Source organism: Carettochelys insculpta, chromosome 27, assembly GCF_033958435.1.
Source record: "Carettochelys insculpta isolate YL-2023 chromosome 27, ASM3395843v1, whole genome shotgun sequence".
NCBI lineage: Eukaryota > Metazoa > Chordata > Testudines > Carettochelyidae > Carettochelys > Carettochelys insculpta.
In genome coordinates this window covers 4,853,506-4,869,198 of record NC_134163.1, presented here as the reverse complement: position 1 = coordinate 4,869,198, position 15,693 = coordinate 4,853,506, and the positions used below count along the sequence as shown (strand labels likewise).

The window sequence follows — 15,693 nt, the reverse complement described above, 5'->3', positions numbered from 1 at the left end:
CTTGTAGTCCACCCTGAGAGTGCTGCTGCAGCTGTCCGTGTAGTGGGGAACAGAAGAGGGACAGTGAGTGATGGGGGCAGGGGGAGCCAGGCAGTGACTCCAGTCTTTTCTAGATTGAGTGCTTCGCCGACACTACACCCCTTGACCCACAGCCATCACGGTGCTCCTGTGCTGCCCATTCCAAAGCCCTTGGGAATGTCACAGCAACCAAAAGCTAAGAATCTGTTTCCCCCTGCTCCAAAGCCAACCACCCAAGTGAAAAAGAGACTCTCCATCAACTATTAGCAATATAGGGACTCGGACACACAGATGGGCAGCCCCAAGGCCATACCTGGAGAGGACAGTGATTTTAGCTCAGTAAGATGCAGAAGCCCACAACCTCTCATGTGCATGCCATCTAGTATTTTTATCATGTCAGATGGGGAAACTGAGGCAGTGACTTGGTGAAGGGTGCACAGCAAGGGGCTGACTGACATGGGAAGAGAAACCAAAAATAAAAGTCTCTGCTTTCTCTGCCTTCTGGGGCATGGAGAGGGGATGAGAGAGTGTCCCTGGAGTGCTACCGTAATACAACTCACTGGAAACGTACAGCACGTGGCACAATGTGGGCTGCTCAGTGAACAGGCTTCTGGTCACTACCATAATCCGCTTAATAATCATCACTGAGACAGCGAAGGGGAGGGGGGAACTGTATCAGCTGAGTAACATTCCCTTCCCTCCCTCCCGCTGCAGCCAAACATCCACCTGCGGGGATGAACGATGAGCGGGAGCTCCTGCCTTGGAGCCATCAGCAAGGGACAGTGGCTCTCTGGGAGGGGTGGGTGGTTGTAGTGGTTGCAGAGGACCAGCCAGGGGAAGCCCACCCCTCCCACAAGGCCCCCAGCAACCACCCCCACCCCTTCCAATGTCAGCTGGGAGTATACACAGCTCCCCGCAAGGGGGGCTCCCTCCCCTTTCTTAGGAGCTCTGGGCTTAGAACATCTGGGCACTTTATCTCCCTGGCCCCAACATCTGGGCACATGAATGCCTCCAATATCCACCCCCCCGCCCCACGTGTGCTTAATGCCCCCATTCACCCAGGATTTCCTCTGAGGACAGCCCACCCCCGCCCCAGGAACATGCTGTACCCCACCCACTTTTAAAACTAGTCAAAGCCCCTGGATTGCGGGGATGGGCAATAGAGGCTGGAAGCCCTCAGAGGGAAATCCCAGCATCTTGCAGGGGTGCCAGGGAGGGAAACTGGGTAGCACAAGGCTTTAGTAAGGGCTGCTTTTGTTCTGCCCGCCCACAAGGCTGCCCCTCCCCACCCCCCACATGCCTCAGGAGCCAGAGTGCCAGCTACCATGGTTGCTCATGCAAAGGGAACCACAGGCCTCTAGGGGCCAGGCTGAGACCCCCTACACCTCATTGCACACAACAGCCACTATTCATTTAGCATCTCCTCCCCTGCACCTCCTTCCAGCCACGCGAGCCCTGGTTTCAGCAGCTTGAACTCACTATTCTGGAGTGACAGTCGACATGACAGCGCAGGGGTGACAGGGCTCCGAAATGTTGCTGATTTGTGGGAGGGGGTTGGGGAGCCCCAGGAACCTGCAAGGCCAGTGATGGGGGGATGGCAGGGTGGTATGGGAGAGGAGGATTCGTGGAGCAGGTGAATGCAGGTTAAACTCGTTACCCAATATGGGCTTGGGGGGGTGGGGTGGTGTTTCTATTTTACACATGGGGGAACAGGCCCAGAGAAAAGAAGTGACTTGCCCAAGGTCACGGCAACAGGTGACAGAGCTGGGAATGGAACCCAGGAGTCCTGCCTCCCAGCAAACCTCCCCTCCCCCACTCCCTTCACTTAGTTGCCTTCCAAGCTGCAGCCCAGGTGAGATCTTGAGGGAGGCTCAGGGTAGGAACCGCCCAGCTTACTCTACACTGCTTTGATGACTGAATCTATGCAATCTGAAACTAACTTTCACAGACTTAAGAATCAGCAAATAACATCACTGGCTGCATCAGTAGTTATGACTGTTGATCTGAAGAAGTGGGTCTGTCCCACGAAAGCTCATCACCTAATAAATTATTTTGTTAGTCTTAAAGTGCTACTGGACTGCTTTTGTGTTTTGATAGTATATAGACTAGCACAGCTATCTCTCTGTTACTAGTTATGACTGATGTATGTAAAGTACTGCTTTAACAATTCTTCTCTCTAACGCCATTCTTTCTTTTTTTTATTAATAAATCTTTAGGTATTTAGATCTAAAGAACTGGCGAGTGTGTTGTTTGGGTAAGATCCAAGTATATATTGACCAGGAACTGGGACTGGGCCCTTTGGGGTCTGAAAGAATCTGTGCAGTGTTGGACGAAATAGGCTTAAGAGCCTCTCACCTTAAGCTGGGGGTTCTTGGTGCAGCCAGGTACAGCAGCTGAGAAGTCTGTGGGATTGCTTGTGTGGCTTCTGGCTGGCCATTGGGCTGGCAGAGGTACTGTGGTGGCTGATTGGATTTGCCTTAGTGGCCACGTCTACACGTGCATGCTACTTTGAAGTAGCGGCGCCAACTTCGAAATAGCGCCCGTCACGGCTACACATGTTGGGCGCTATTTTGAAGTTGAAATCGACGTTAGGCGGCGAGACGTCGAAGTCGCTAACCCCATGAGGGGATGGGAATAGCACCCTACTTCGAAGTTGAACGTCAAAGTAGGGCACATATAGACAATCCACGTCCGCACCATCCAAATAGCGGGGTCCGCCGTGGTGGCCATCAGCTGAGAGGTTGAGAGATGCTCTCTCTCCAGCCCCTGCATGGCTCTATGGTCATCGTTTGCAGCAGCCCTTAGCCCAGGGCTTCTGGCTGCTGCTGCTGCTGCAGCTGGGGATCCATGCTGCATGCACAGGGTCTGCAACCAGTTGTCGGCTCTGTGGATCTTGTGTTGTTTAGTGCAACTGTGTCTGGGAGGGGCCCTTTAAGGGAGCGGCTTGCTGTTGAGTCCGCCCTGTGACCCTGTCTGCAGCTGTTCCTGGCACCCTTATTTCGATGTGTGCTACTTTGGCGTGTAGACGTTCCCTCGCAGCACCTATTTCGATGTGGTGCTGCCCAACGTCGAAGTTGAATGTCAACATTGCCAGCCCTGGAGGACATGTAGACGTTATTCATCGAAATAGACTATTTCGATGTAGCGTGCACGTGTAGACGTAGCCAGCGAGAAGGAAATCCAAGCATGGGGCAGTAAGTGGCCTGGATTTTAAATAAGAGTGCTCAAGGTTGACTTCTCTAGCTGTGCCTGGAAACCTGGTCCTATCACAGTGGTGTAGTCAGCAGGATCCACAGAACCTGGTCAGTTGAGCTTGGGATAGCAACTCCATGCTATTCTAAATTTGAGTTTTGGGTTTTGAGAGGTTTTGCTGAAAGTGCAGTTGCAATGGATTTGCAACAGCATGAGGGACTTGAAAGAAAAGCCCTGGACGCCTCCGAGATTTATCCTTGGGGCTAGGAGAAATCACCTCACCTCTCTGTGCCTCAGTTTCCTTCAGAGTTGACATCAACTGCCTACCCACCCACGGGAAGGTCTTAGGGCTAGTTAACTGGGTTAGGTAAAATCTGTAATGAAAACCAACATATAACTGCCAAATGTTTGCTTTTTTAATGGAATTTGTGGAGGGTGTAGGTGGTACTTTTCTACTCAGCCACTCACTGCTAGGCTTTGGAAATCTAGAACCTCTGAAGGGGTGTTTTACCACTTCCTTTTTATGCTTATAAACTGTCCACAATACCTCAGTTTTGTTTACAGATTTACTGCCTAAGAGCTGTGAGGATTCTAAGAGGACCCAAGTGCAGTGGCAGAGTAAGCTCAGTGAGAACAGGACAGACAGGGTAGCCAGACAGGGCTGTGGGAAGGATGGTCTATTTTTAGAACAAGGCAGGCTATCCCATAATTATGGCAGTGCCAGTTCCAGATGCCTCATGTGAGCAAAGGGAGCTGACGGGCTGAGTTAAAATTAACTCCTCCAGCTGACAACTAACATGGACTGTTCACAGGAATCGGAACGGCTGAGACTTCAGTCAGAACCAGTTACTGATACCATTCTTGAGATCGGTCAGAGACTTTTCCAGGTCAACCGTGCTGCACTGTCATTCCACAGTCGATATTTTGAGGCCATGTTTTTCGGGGGCACTAGAGAGAGTTCCGAACAGCACATAGTGATCAGAGGAGTAGATGCAGAGACCTTCCAAGTGCTTCTGGAGTTCACTCACACAGCCAAGGTGCTCATAACGACGCACAATGTCACCCGCCTGCTTGAAACTGCCGACTTCCTCCAGTTTGAGAGAGTGAAGCGGATGTGTGAGACTTTCCTGGAGAGGGAGCTGCATGTTTCCAACTGCCTGAGCCTAATGGCCTATGCACAGTGCTTTGCCTGTCCACAACTTTATGCCTCAGCCTTCAACGTGGCTCTTACACACTGGACGGAAGTGACATGTCAAGAAGAATTTGAGCAGCTCTCCAAAGAAATGCTGCTGCAGTTCCTGCAAGATGACAACCTTTTTGTTCCCCGAGAAGATGTGGTTTTTGATACTGTGATGAAGTGGACAATGCATGAACCAGCCACACGGGAGGAGGACTTTTTGGACTTGCTGGGACAGGTCAGGGTCACCTTCCTGAGTCTTTCCTTCCTTGATGTCTTGGTGAAACAAAGCAAACACCCTGGAGAGAAGCTTACCTTTTCCAGGCTGTTAAAGAAGTTAGACACCTGCCCTCCACTCAGCTGGAGGAACACAGAGCTGTCACCGCACAGCAGCAGGAGCTATGACACCCTCTATGTTCTGGGAGGGAAGCATGACAAGGAGCAGCAAGAACTGTTTCAGTTTCAACCTAAAACTGGCACCTGGCATCTTTGCTCCCCACTGAAGTGCAAGAACCTCATCCAGTATGCAGTGGCAGCAGTAGGTAACTCTCTTACTCAGGTTCATGTGTACCCAGGAGAGCTCTTTACAGCAAGAGTGCAGGTGGCAGCAGCAAGGACAAGGAAAACTCAGAGGAAGTCAGGGGTTGATGGCTTTGGGCTGACAGTCTCATCCCATTAAATCAGCAATGCTGTTAGTGACTAAACTCACAAAGTTCTCTATGCTGAGTAGTAACAAATAAATAGCAGTGTTAGTCTGTACTCCAACCAAACTAAGCAGCTTTCATGGGACAGACCCACTTCTGTTTGATCTGAAGAAGTGGGTCTGTCCCATGAAAGCTTATCACTGAATAAATCATTTTATTAGTCTTTAAAGTGCTACATTTCTGCTGCTTTGTTTTGTTAAGGGTCTCTGTGCTTCAAAGAGAGTCGTTACTCCTGATGGTCTGGCTGCAAGGTGGGTGTGGGCAGACTTGACTGAAAAGAAATCCTCTTTCTGAATTTGATGACCATGGCCGTGTCTACACTAGCCCCAAACTTCGAAATGGCCACGCAAATGGCCATTTCGAAGTTTACTAATGAAACACTGAAATGCATATTCAGTGCTTCATTAGCATGCAGGCGGCTGCGGCACTTCGAAATTGACGCACCTCGCAGCCGCGTGGCTGGTCCCAGTGGGGCTCCTTTTCAAAAGGACCCCGTCTACTTCGAAGTCCCCTTATTCCCATGAGCTGATGGGAATAAGGGGACTTCGAAGTAGGCGGGGTCCGTTCGAAAAGGAGCCCTGTCCGGATGAGCCGCGCGGCGGCAAGGTGTGTCAATTTCGAAGTGCCGCGGCCGCCCGCATGCTAATGAAGTTCTGAATATGTAGTTCAGCGCTTCATTAGTAAACTTCGAAATGGCCATGCAAATGGCCATTTCGAAATTTGGGGGCTAGTGTAGACGTAGCCCATGTGGCATACATGGTAAAGCTATGATTTAACTTCTACTTACTCCAGTTGCACGGAGAGTAATTCTATTGACTTCCTAGTAGTGTAGCTCCCATTTTAGGGCCAGAGCCTTCTGGGTCACAATGATGATCTTCAGAATTAACTCCATGGGCCTCTGGTTTACATTGAGTGCGTTAATCTGTCAGAACATAGTGACTCTTCTGTTAGACTAACACACCTGAGCAAATGCTGAAACAATGCTGTGAACTGGTGGGAAGTTTAGTGCTAGTTAAAGGGCTGATCATCTGTGTATCGTTGCAGCCATTTTGTGATTTGGGATTGGGGTGGTCAAGTTGTAATAGGATGAATACTCATGGAACACACATTTCAGGCTTACTGCTCTGTACGAAACCTTATTTTAAGAGTTAGCTTCCTCCTACCACAGAAAAGTAATGAGTTTATCCAGCTCAAGTGACCAATCACAACTAGCCAATGCTGCTGAATTTCAATATTGAGTGTCAAACATTTGTAGCAAACATCCGTACTAACAGCTGAAGGAGAGATAAAGACCCCAGTCCTGCCTTCTGATCTACATGGTGTGACAAGTCCCTTGTCAGCCCCTGCGAGGTTCTGTACTTCTGGGTGAATTTTATTGGGTGCCTCAGAGACTCACAGTGGCCTTTCCGCTGCCTGGGTCTTCCCAGAGCCAAGGGTCTCCACTTACTGAGCCATTTTCATAATAGGCAAATCCCAAGAGGGGGAACAAAGCCCTTTCAGAAGGTTCTGATGCTCCTGCCCTTCTGCTAGGGCAGCCCTACAGGGAAGGGTTGGAGAAGCCCAGGCCCACCCACTACTCTGGGCTCTGGCCCCTGGACCCTAGATAGGAGGAAGCTGATGTGGCCCCAAACACAGGGACTTTTCCCCAGGCCATTCCTCCCACCACTTCCCTTGAGCACCTTCCCGTGAACCTGGCTGAGCCTCTTTACTCTTCCAAAACATCAGTCATCCAGCCCCTCTTCCTGGTCCAGTCCTCTTCTCTTTCCCTCTGTCTGCCAGGGTGGGGGAGGGACCTTTTATAGAGAGCCAAGAGGCTTTAACTGGTATCAGGTTTCTGATTAGCCTTTGCTGCAGGCTGATTCTTAACAAGTCCCAGCTGCCTGCCTTGGCTGCTGGGCCACATTCTGTGAGCCTAGGTGAGGAACAAAAAGTCATGGACTTAGCACCCAGCATACTTGTAGCGTGCAGCCTATGGTCTGACACACCGCACAGATCCCTATACTTTCCTGGAGCCCCACTGATTCCAGGAACTTGCTCAGGTGCAAGGGACTTCACAAAGATCAGGATGCAGAAAGGAAGCCTGAATATGCAAATTGCCTGAGGGGAAGTGGGCTGCAGAACATAAAGGAGGATGCTGAAAGATGCCTCTGCCTGATGCTTCTTTCCATTCTATCCCCAGGGAACTTCCTTTTTGTAACTGGAGGTTATTTCCGAGATGAGTTTGTCTGGTACAGTGTGGACTGGGTGTTGATCTATAATTGTTGCGACAACAGCTGGCTGGAAGGGCCTGCTATGAAGCAAGCTCGCAATAGCCATTGCGCTGTAGGGACTGGGCCCTACCTGTACGTCCTTGGAGGGAGCACATATGAAGGGATAGTCTCAGATGTTGAGCGCCTGGCGTTAATGGACTCCGAATGGGAAAGCATGAGCCCCATGGCTCAGCCTGTGGAGCGAGCAGGTGCAGTCAGCATGGGGACCAGGATTTATGTGGTGTGTGGCCTGGATGAAAAAGGCGATGTATACGGTGGAGTGCAGATGCTGGATGTGGAAAAGGATAGCTGGGATGTCATCTCCTTCTCACCGCTTCCCAGGTAAGGAACTCTGCTCTGTGATGGGCCTTTCTGAAAATGATTTCACTGACCCAGAGATAGGGGGTGAAATCCTGGCCTTATTGAAGATAATGGCAAAACTCCTGTTGATTTCAGTAGGGACATATTTTACCTCTGGTTGGTCATGTTGATCATGCTGGTTTTTGTTTGTAGTCTGCATATCTTGAAGCTGGTCCATCTGGTCAGGGGATAAGATGCCATTCAGAGTAGCTTCCACAGCAGCACTTAGATTGGTCTATATTCTCTGGGATCGCATCTCTTGAAAAAACAGAATTAACTTTTTTTATTGTTCGTTACATACTGACCTTCTTGTAAAGTGTTTGCAGATGAAAAGTTAAAGAGTGTAATATAAGAGCTAGGTATTATGAATTTATTTATTATGAAGCATTGCTTGGGTCCTTAACGGTGATACCAGAGACTGCATGCAGATTGGGCCTCAATGTATGGGATGCATCTCTAACATCTAGTAAGAGTCATTCTGCCCTAAAGAGTTTATATTTGTACTTCTGGAGTTAAATGTAGCATGGAGGGAGCAGGAAAGAGGGGATATGAGTCACATGCATCTGCTTCAGCCCAAAAGAGCGCATGCTGCTTGTTGAGGGCTAATTTACTTTGCTCTTTAGAGAGAAATATGCCAGTCATACAAATTTCAGCTCAGTCCCCAGCCCTTATGGTCTGGCTCTCAAACAATTAAAGAGTCTGACTCAATGGAATTGGGACAATGCCAGGATGAAAATCACATCATAAAGATTTGCACAGTAAAGAATCACACAGCCAAGGGTCCTCAGGCATTTCATTGGCTGCCGTGATGGTGTCTTGTGGATACTATTCACTATGCTGTGAAATATGTCCCCTCCCATTCGTGGGTCCATAGGCGTCAAGGCCAGAAGGGACCACTGTGATCATGTAGTCTGTCCTTCATTGCACAGACCAGAAAACCGCACCTGCTCTGCCTCTTTAATCTACCAACTTTTAGCTGAGCTGCAGCATAGTTTTTAAAGGACACCCAGTCCTGATTTAAAGACTTGAAGGCACAGAGGATTTAGCACCCCTCCAGACACCGCCCCCATTCACTTTTTCCAAAAGTTATTCATTCATGGTTGAAATAGGCATCTTATGTCAGCTAGAACGTTGCTAGTTTCAGGCAAGGGCTTGTGGTGGAATTAGAGCATATTGAATAGAACGATTGATCCAGTCTTCCCCTGAAGGCCTCAGAGGAAGGAGACTTGGCCACATCCCTTGCTAATCTATTCCAATAGTTAATTATACAATTTGCTTAAAACCTGTGTCTTATCTGTGTATCATCTGCAAACTTTATTTATAAGGGGCCCTCACCTCGATTATCTGGAATTATCAAACACCATGTGGTTCAAATTTCTTCTGCCATCACTGCACCTGCAGCTTGGGAGGCCAAACCACAACGCTCCATGGCTACGTCTACACGAGCCCCAAACTTCTAAATGGCCACGCAAATGGCCATTTCGAAGTTTACTAATGAAGCGCTGAAATGCATAGTCAGCGCTTCATTAACATGCGGGCGGCTGTGGCACTTCGAAATTGACGCGCCTTGCTGCCGCGCGTCTCGTCCCCACGGGGCTCGTTTTCGAAAGGACCCCGCCTACTTCAAAGTCCCCTTATTCCCATGAGCTGATGGGAATAAGGGGACTTTGAAGTAGGCAGGGTCCTTTCGAAAACGAGCCCCGTGGGGACGAGACGCGCGGCAGCAAGGCGCGTCAATTTCGAAGTGCCACGGCCACCTGCATGCTAATGAGGTGCTGAATATGTAGTTCACCGCTTCATTAGTAAACTTCAAAATGGCCATTTGCGTGGCCATTTCGAAGTTTGGGGCTCGTGTAGACACGGCCCATGTGTCATAATTTATCTTTTACTGCTTCAGTTCTTTTACCTGTTTGTGGCTTCAACACCATGTACTATGACATCATAAACTACCAACAAATACTGACTCCCGCAAGGTCTGTCCAATCTGTATTAAGTCCTGGGTTCCTTAGGCGAGGTATTTCCTCTGCTTTTTGGTGTTTTCTTTTCTTGACAGGTGAAGCAGGAATCCACTCAGTCCTTCACATCTGCAGCCTTGCCAGTGAAACCAAGTTGTTGGCTATTGGTGGATACCTGGTTTGGTGTCCCTTCGTACCTTAGGTGACCTGTTGCTTTGTGATCATGAAGTTTATCAGCAAGCTTGCTTGCAAGACAATCCTGTTGCTGTCATACAGCCACAGATTGGTAGCCAGACCAATGGATAATCATTCCTGCACTGTGCCAGTCAGTGTGTCCTATAGATCTTTTGCCACCAAATAAAACTCAGGGTCCTTAAACTGTTCTTCTCAGACCTCCTCCTAAGACGTGGCAGAGCCTATGCTCATTGTCCTCAGCTGAGCACATCCACAACCATGTTCTGCTTCCCAGGTTTATGGTGGGCTGTGAATGTAGATCCAGCCAATTTGTGAAGCCACCTGCACAGACATCCTTCTCAATTGTGCTTCATAAGGAGTTGTTACTCAGGATTTTTAAACCAAAAGCTTTTGGTATCTTCATTTTTTGCAAGGCAATGTCAGGAAATAAATGGAGCTGCATTACATCTGTCTGCCAGAGGACTGGCAAAAATCATACAAAGGGGTTTAACTTAAAGCCTTCACTTTTAGTCTTCAGCATTTTTTTGCAGGAATGCCCTTATTATTGTTTGTTTAATTGTAAGGTCACACAAACACACCAGATTATAGAGCACCCACAACCAGCGATTACCTCTACAAGTCTGGAGTGGTTTTTGAGTAATTTAACAGCAGAGTTTTGGTGGTCAGCCTTCCATCTGCTGCTGGGGATTTTTTCCCCACCACAAAGCAATTTGCTTGACCCAGACCCTTAATTTTTTTTAATACTTAAAAATGTTACAAAACTACTTCAAGCAAAAATGTTACATAGCTGACAGAACAAATCAGCCTTTGGGCAAAAAGCAGGTGTTACCAACAAAAATTGTTAAACAAGCACTTTCAAGCCATTAGTCTGGCACCTAATCTTTTCCATGACAGTTCTAAAATATGTTCAGACTTCCTGTTTTTACAGACATTATCTGAGCATATTAGGGGAAGGAATGCAGAGCCTGGTTAACTTCTGATGATTGCCTTAACCCCTCCCTCCCTGCTTCTCCTTAGTCTTGCTAAGTTCCCATGAAGGCCCATTAACAGCAGTTAGCAAAATTGTTAATAATCGGCAGCGGTTTCGGCACTGAAAATGCCCCCATTGTAGCCACTGAAGGCCTCCACAATAGCCAGCGTCTGTTCTATGGCCAGTTCTGAGACACTTGATTTCCCTCTTAATTTGCAGCCTCCAAAAGATTGACTGGATGCCTGCTGGGAGTTGCTAACCATTCTCTTTGTGGCCTGCAGAGCTCACTAGTTTTTCCTTCTCCCTAGGTATGACCTCTGTGTTACTGCTCTGAATGGTGCGCTCTACACCATTGGAGGTGCAACCTTTCGCTTTGATGTGGCCACGAATGAGTGGACCCCAGTGGATGAAGAGTGCCTGACTCAGAAATTCTTCATGGGATGCAGCACTGTGAATGGCCAGATTTATCTCCTGGGGCAGCGGAAGGGGAATGGGGCTGTCCCCAATATGGTCCTCTTTGACCCTTACCTGGACATATGTCAGGTGGTAGACAGCAAACTCCCTTGCCCTGTTCCTATGTATGGGTGTGTCTCCGTACGAAAATTTGACACGTGGGCTTAGGCAAGGCTGGACTCAGGTAGCTACATTCAATGTGTTGACGCTTACAAGGGCTGGTATCTGTTGTCTGGAGACCATCTAGAAACTTGAAAATGGTGTTAAAAAAACCCAAGCAGTCCTGTAGCATCTTAAAGACTAACATTCATCTATTGGATAAAACCCACAAAAGCGCATTACCTAATAAATAAATGTGTTAGTCTTTGAGGCGCTACAGGACGGCTTGTTTTTGTGAAGCTACAGACTACAATGGCTACCCCTCTGAGACCCTTTGAAAATAGTCTTTATCCCTCCCCAAGTTTGTGTTTATAAGTTTGGCAAACCCTGGTATTTGTCCTGGCCATGGAAGACTTGCTCCTTTCTTTATTAGGACCACTCCGCAGGTGGTTGCGTGGTTCCATGAAAACGTTAGCAAACTCACAGACTGCTGCAGAAGGAATACCAGCATTGTGAGCTCATTCAGAGGCATGGCTGTTAGGCTTTTGTTTGTGTTTTGATTTTTCCAGTGACAGGCCTGAAGCATCTTAAGTGCCACAGAGCTCTCCATGCAGCAGTGGGTGGACAGCATCTGTCCAAGGAGAACCAAGTTTCAGTCAATGAACATTGATTCTTTCATTTTCAGCCCCAGGGGACGATTGTATGTAAAATGCAAACGGAGCCAAATGCAGCCTATAACAATTAGCTGCTTCACCCTTGACTCCTAGCCTGGGCAGGCCCTTGATATATTTTGGAGAGAGTGTGGCCACCACCTCCGCACCTTCGGGGGGACAGCAGCCTGGTTCCTGTGGTACTGAAGTGGGAACACCACAGTCTCATGCCACCACTAGACTGCGCTCCACCCTTTCCTTGCTCTATGCTTCCAATGTACAGTGACATGACAGAGATGCAACTTGTACAAATGTAGCTTTTTTTAAAAACCTTTATTGTATACAGCTTCTAGGATCACACAGCACAGTATACGCAAAAAGGCTCACATGCAAAAGAACAGAAATTAGAACTGCATCGTGACTGCATGGACTGATGCTCCACTCTCGTATATCGAGTCCACCGTTCTCGACTAAAGTGCCATGCCACGAGGTTCAGCAGTTTCTCCCTGGATCCCTTTCTCCGGAGAGAGGAAGCAGGACAGCAATTCCCTCCCTTCTTGCCAAGTGCCAGCTCTGCAGCCATCCTCTTGCACTGCTCATGGGAGGTGTGCATGGTCACCTAGGCTGTCCATGTCTCCCACCCATTTCCCTTGTCACGCCCAGCTCCCTAGAGAAACGTGTGAAGGATGAATACTGACAGCTGCTGAACACCTGCAGGAATTGTCTGGCACGTCTGACCTAGTGTCCAGGCAGGAGCAATCCAGGACGCATCTTCTACCCACCTTCTCTGAATGGCTGAGCACAGCAGAGAACCTCACCCAGTCCATGACAGAATCATGTCTGGCCCAACAACAACAAAATGACTCACATCTCCTCTTCAAATCTCCTGGACTTCCCCTGGCCCTCAGCTTGCTGTGGGGTATGTGACTGCCCAAAGGGGCATCCCTGTCACACAAACTAAAGCAGGGCTTTCACACACAGCTTACCCCAGGGCCAGGCCCAGCCTGCCCAAGGCCCCCCCCAGCAGCGTTCCGGGAGGGCAAAGGGGTTTGTGGGGGTAACGTCCAGGCATTCTCCCTTCCCCAACCTCAGCTCCCCACCAAGCCTGCTGGCCCACACGTGCCTCCCCAACCCACTGCTTTTGGGCAACTGAGCTCTGCCTCTGCTCCCCACAGAGCCACCACCAGCAGCACGGTGGGGTGAGAGTGGCTTATGGCTGTTAGTTCTTTGACACTACCAGCATGTCCCTATGGCCCAGGGAGCTGTGTGCTGAACTGTCCTGTTCATAGGAAGGTTTGGTGCAGCTGCCCTGGGCCCCAGGCTTTGGGGGAGCCCATGGCTGCCGCCCCCACCTGTTTATGAATGAGATGGACCCCATACTCAGTTTAGCCCATGGGGCCCTGGGCAGACTGGTGCCATCAGCAGGGATGGGACCACCTCCCATGGTCCCCTCGGCAGCACAAGCCACAGGGAAGCAGGGCTACGCAGGAGTCACCACCACCTCCCACTCTCGGGGAGGGGGGGGGTGGCTGGAAGGAGGGGGCCAGAATGGAGGCTGACCTTGGTGGGAGGATAGAGACACTCCCCACCTCCATCCAGGGCTGCAGGCACGTGGGCCGGATTGGGGAATTGCTCAGACTGCAGATGGCCCCCCCGGCCATGAGTCTGGGACTCCTGAGCTGAAGAGACTGGAACTCACTGCTGGCCTTAACCACTGGTTGCCACGTGCCCACAACCTGGCTCAGGTGGTGGCCTCCTGCCAAACACCACTAGGCAGGAGAGTCTACCTCACGGCTGCTCCGTGTTTATCAGCTCAAGGGAGCAAACAAGGCCTGCAGCAGTTTGATCCCTTTCTCTTCAGTCCCTTTAAGGCTATGACCCATGCAAAGCTTGTAGTGCAGCAAAGCCCAGGCGCAGCTCTCACCTAGGAAGTGACAACACACCCTTCCCTTCTCCCAAGCAGGAATTCAGCTATGAAAATAAAACTGCTTCCCTCCCAGTCTACACAGCGAGCTAGATGACCCCTAAGGACGGGAGGCTGCGTGCAGCACAGCCGGGTGGGCTATCTGCCTTTGGCATGCCCATTGGCGAGACGGGCCCTGCTGCTGAGCGCCTGGACCCTGCTCTTCTGCGTGCAGTTGTTGTTCGTGAGGTTGCTGACATGTAGAGCCCCATTCCTCTCCTTTGCCCTCATTCGGTCTCTCTCCTCCTCAGCCACATCACTTTCTTCTGTGTCACTCCTCAAGTCCCTTTCCATCTGCAGGAGAGAAACAGTTGGAACCAGAGGCAATACGAAGGCTGCGGTGCCTGAGGCCCTGGGCAGGGGGATGCAACCCAAAGTCAGTGGCACACTATTTTCTCCCTAGCACAGAGAAAGGGGCTGTGATGGACTTCTGCACAGTGTTCCCTTTAATATTTTCCACACTAGGCAGAGGCCAGGCTACTGAAGGAAAGGGAACAAAGAGGAAGCCGTGCTAGTCTATACACTATCAAAACAAAAAGCATTTTGGTTCTCTGTGCCTTAAATATTGAGCCTGTTCTGGTCCGGCTATGGTCTGAAGAAGTGGGTCTGTCCCACGAAAGCTCACCTAATAAACCATTTTGCTAGTCTTTAAAGTGCTACTTGACTGCTTTTTGTTTTGAAGGAAAGGGAATTTTGCTGCTGACTTCAGGAGAGCCAGGATGTCACCCACTGTTCACAGATTTGCACCTATTGTTTACTTTCCCTCTTCCTGTGTTGTACATGTCTCCAGGCCTTGGACGCTCTCCTCTGGCTGTTTATTTTGGACCCGATCTGTTCTACAGGGGCCTCTGTCATTCTGCATCGGAAAGAATACCTCACCACTCCCCAGAACCGCCAGCAGCAGCAGCAGACTGGCCAGGCTGTTGGGAGTCAGGAGTTCTGAATTTGGTTCTGGACTTTGTCACAGGCTGGCTGCAGGACCATCCTACTTGCTCAGCCGCTGAGCGCCAGTGGCAGGGAAAGGACCGTGAGGGTGTCAGGTGGTGAAACCCATCCACAGGGGTGGTGTGCTTTTGCCAGACTGAATCAGACCCTGCAGGGGTCCATCCAGTTCAGCATCCTGCACCCGAGAGTGCCAGATGCTTATGGAAACAGGAAGAAACCCACAAGAGGCAGGTGTGGGATAATCACAGCTCTCATGCTAAGACTTCATATGTGGATTTAAACCCTCAAGCATCAAGTTTCACCTCCCTTCAAGCGCTCACCTTGAGAGCCAGAGCACTGTAACTGGACCCTGCTGCCAGGCTGCTCAGGTGTTGGAGATCTTTGCCCAGGCCAAGTGCACCAGAAATTGCCCTGCCAGGGCACCACATCATCTCCTGCAGGGACACCCCACTGCTCCACACTGGATGTGTGATGGTGTCCACTACTCTGGCCTGGGGCACCTGCCGATAAGACTGATTCCAAACTCCCAGGCTTCATGCAATGCACAACCTCTCTGAGCAGCCTGGCTGCTGAGTGGAGCCTGCAGGCTGCCATGCTGTACAAATAACAAGCAGTCCTGTAGCACCTTAGAAACTGACACATTTATTAGGTCATGAGCTTATGTGGATGAGACCCACATCTTCAGACTGTTGGAGCAGACACTTAGAAAGCAGGGGGTGGGAGGGAAGGGGGGCAGGAAGGAGGGAAAAGGTGGGAAGGGTTA

At 49.8% G+C, this 15,693-nt stretch overlaps 2 protein-coding genes across 2 annotated transcripts in view; one reads left to right on the top strand and one right to left on the bottom strand.

Moving 5' to 3' along the window:
* The first annotated feature begins 3,898 nt into the window (after positions 1 to 3,898).
* LOC142002160 (kelch-like protein 23) lies at positions 3,899 to 11,448 on the top strand. The gene is made up of 3 exons (XM_074978027.1): positions 3,899 to 4,929; positions 7,271 to 7,682; positions 11,129 to 11,448. The coding sequence occupies exons 1-3, from the start codon at positions 4,008 to 4,010 to the stop codon at positions 11,439 to 11,441; spliced, it is 1,647 nt and encodes a 548-aa protein (XP_074834128.1). The 5' UTR covers positions 3,899 to 4,007; the 3' UTR covers positions 11,442 to 11,448.
* A 22-nt stretch (positions 11,449 to 11,470) lies between these two features.
* CERS4 (ceramide synthase 4) overlaps positions 11,471 to 15,693 on the bottom strand; it is a 61,101-nt gene continuing 56,878 nt past the window's right edge. Inside the window, exon 4 of the mRNA XM_074978029.1 lies at positions 11,471 to 14,279. Coding sequence (XP_074834130.1) covers positions 14,085 to 14,279 — 195 coding nt within the window. The 3' untranslated portion in view covers positions 11,471 to 14,084. The remainder of the gene's footprint in view (positions 14,280 to 15,693) is intronic.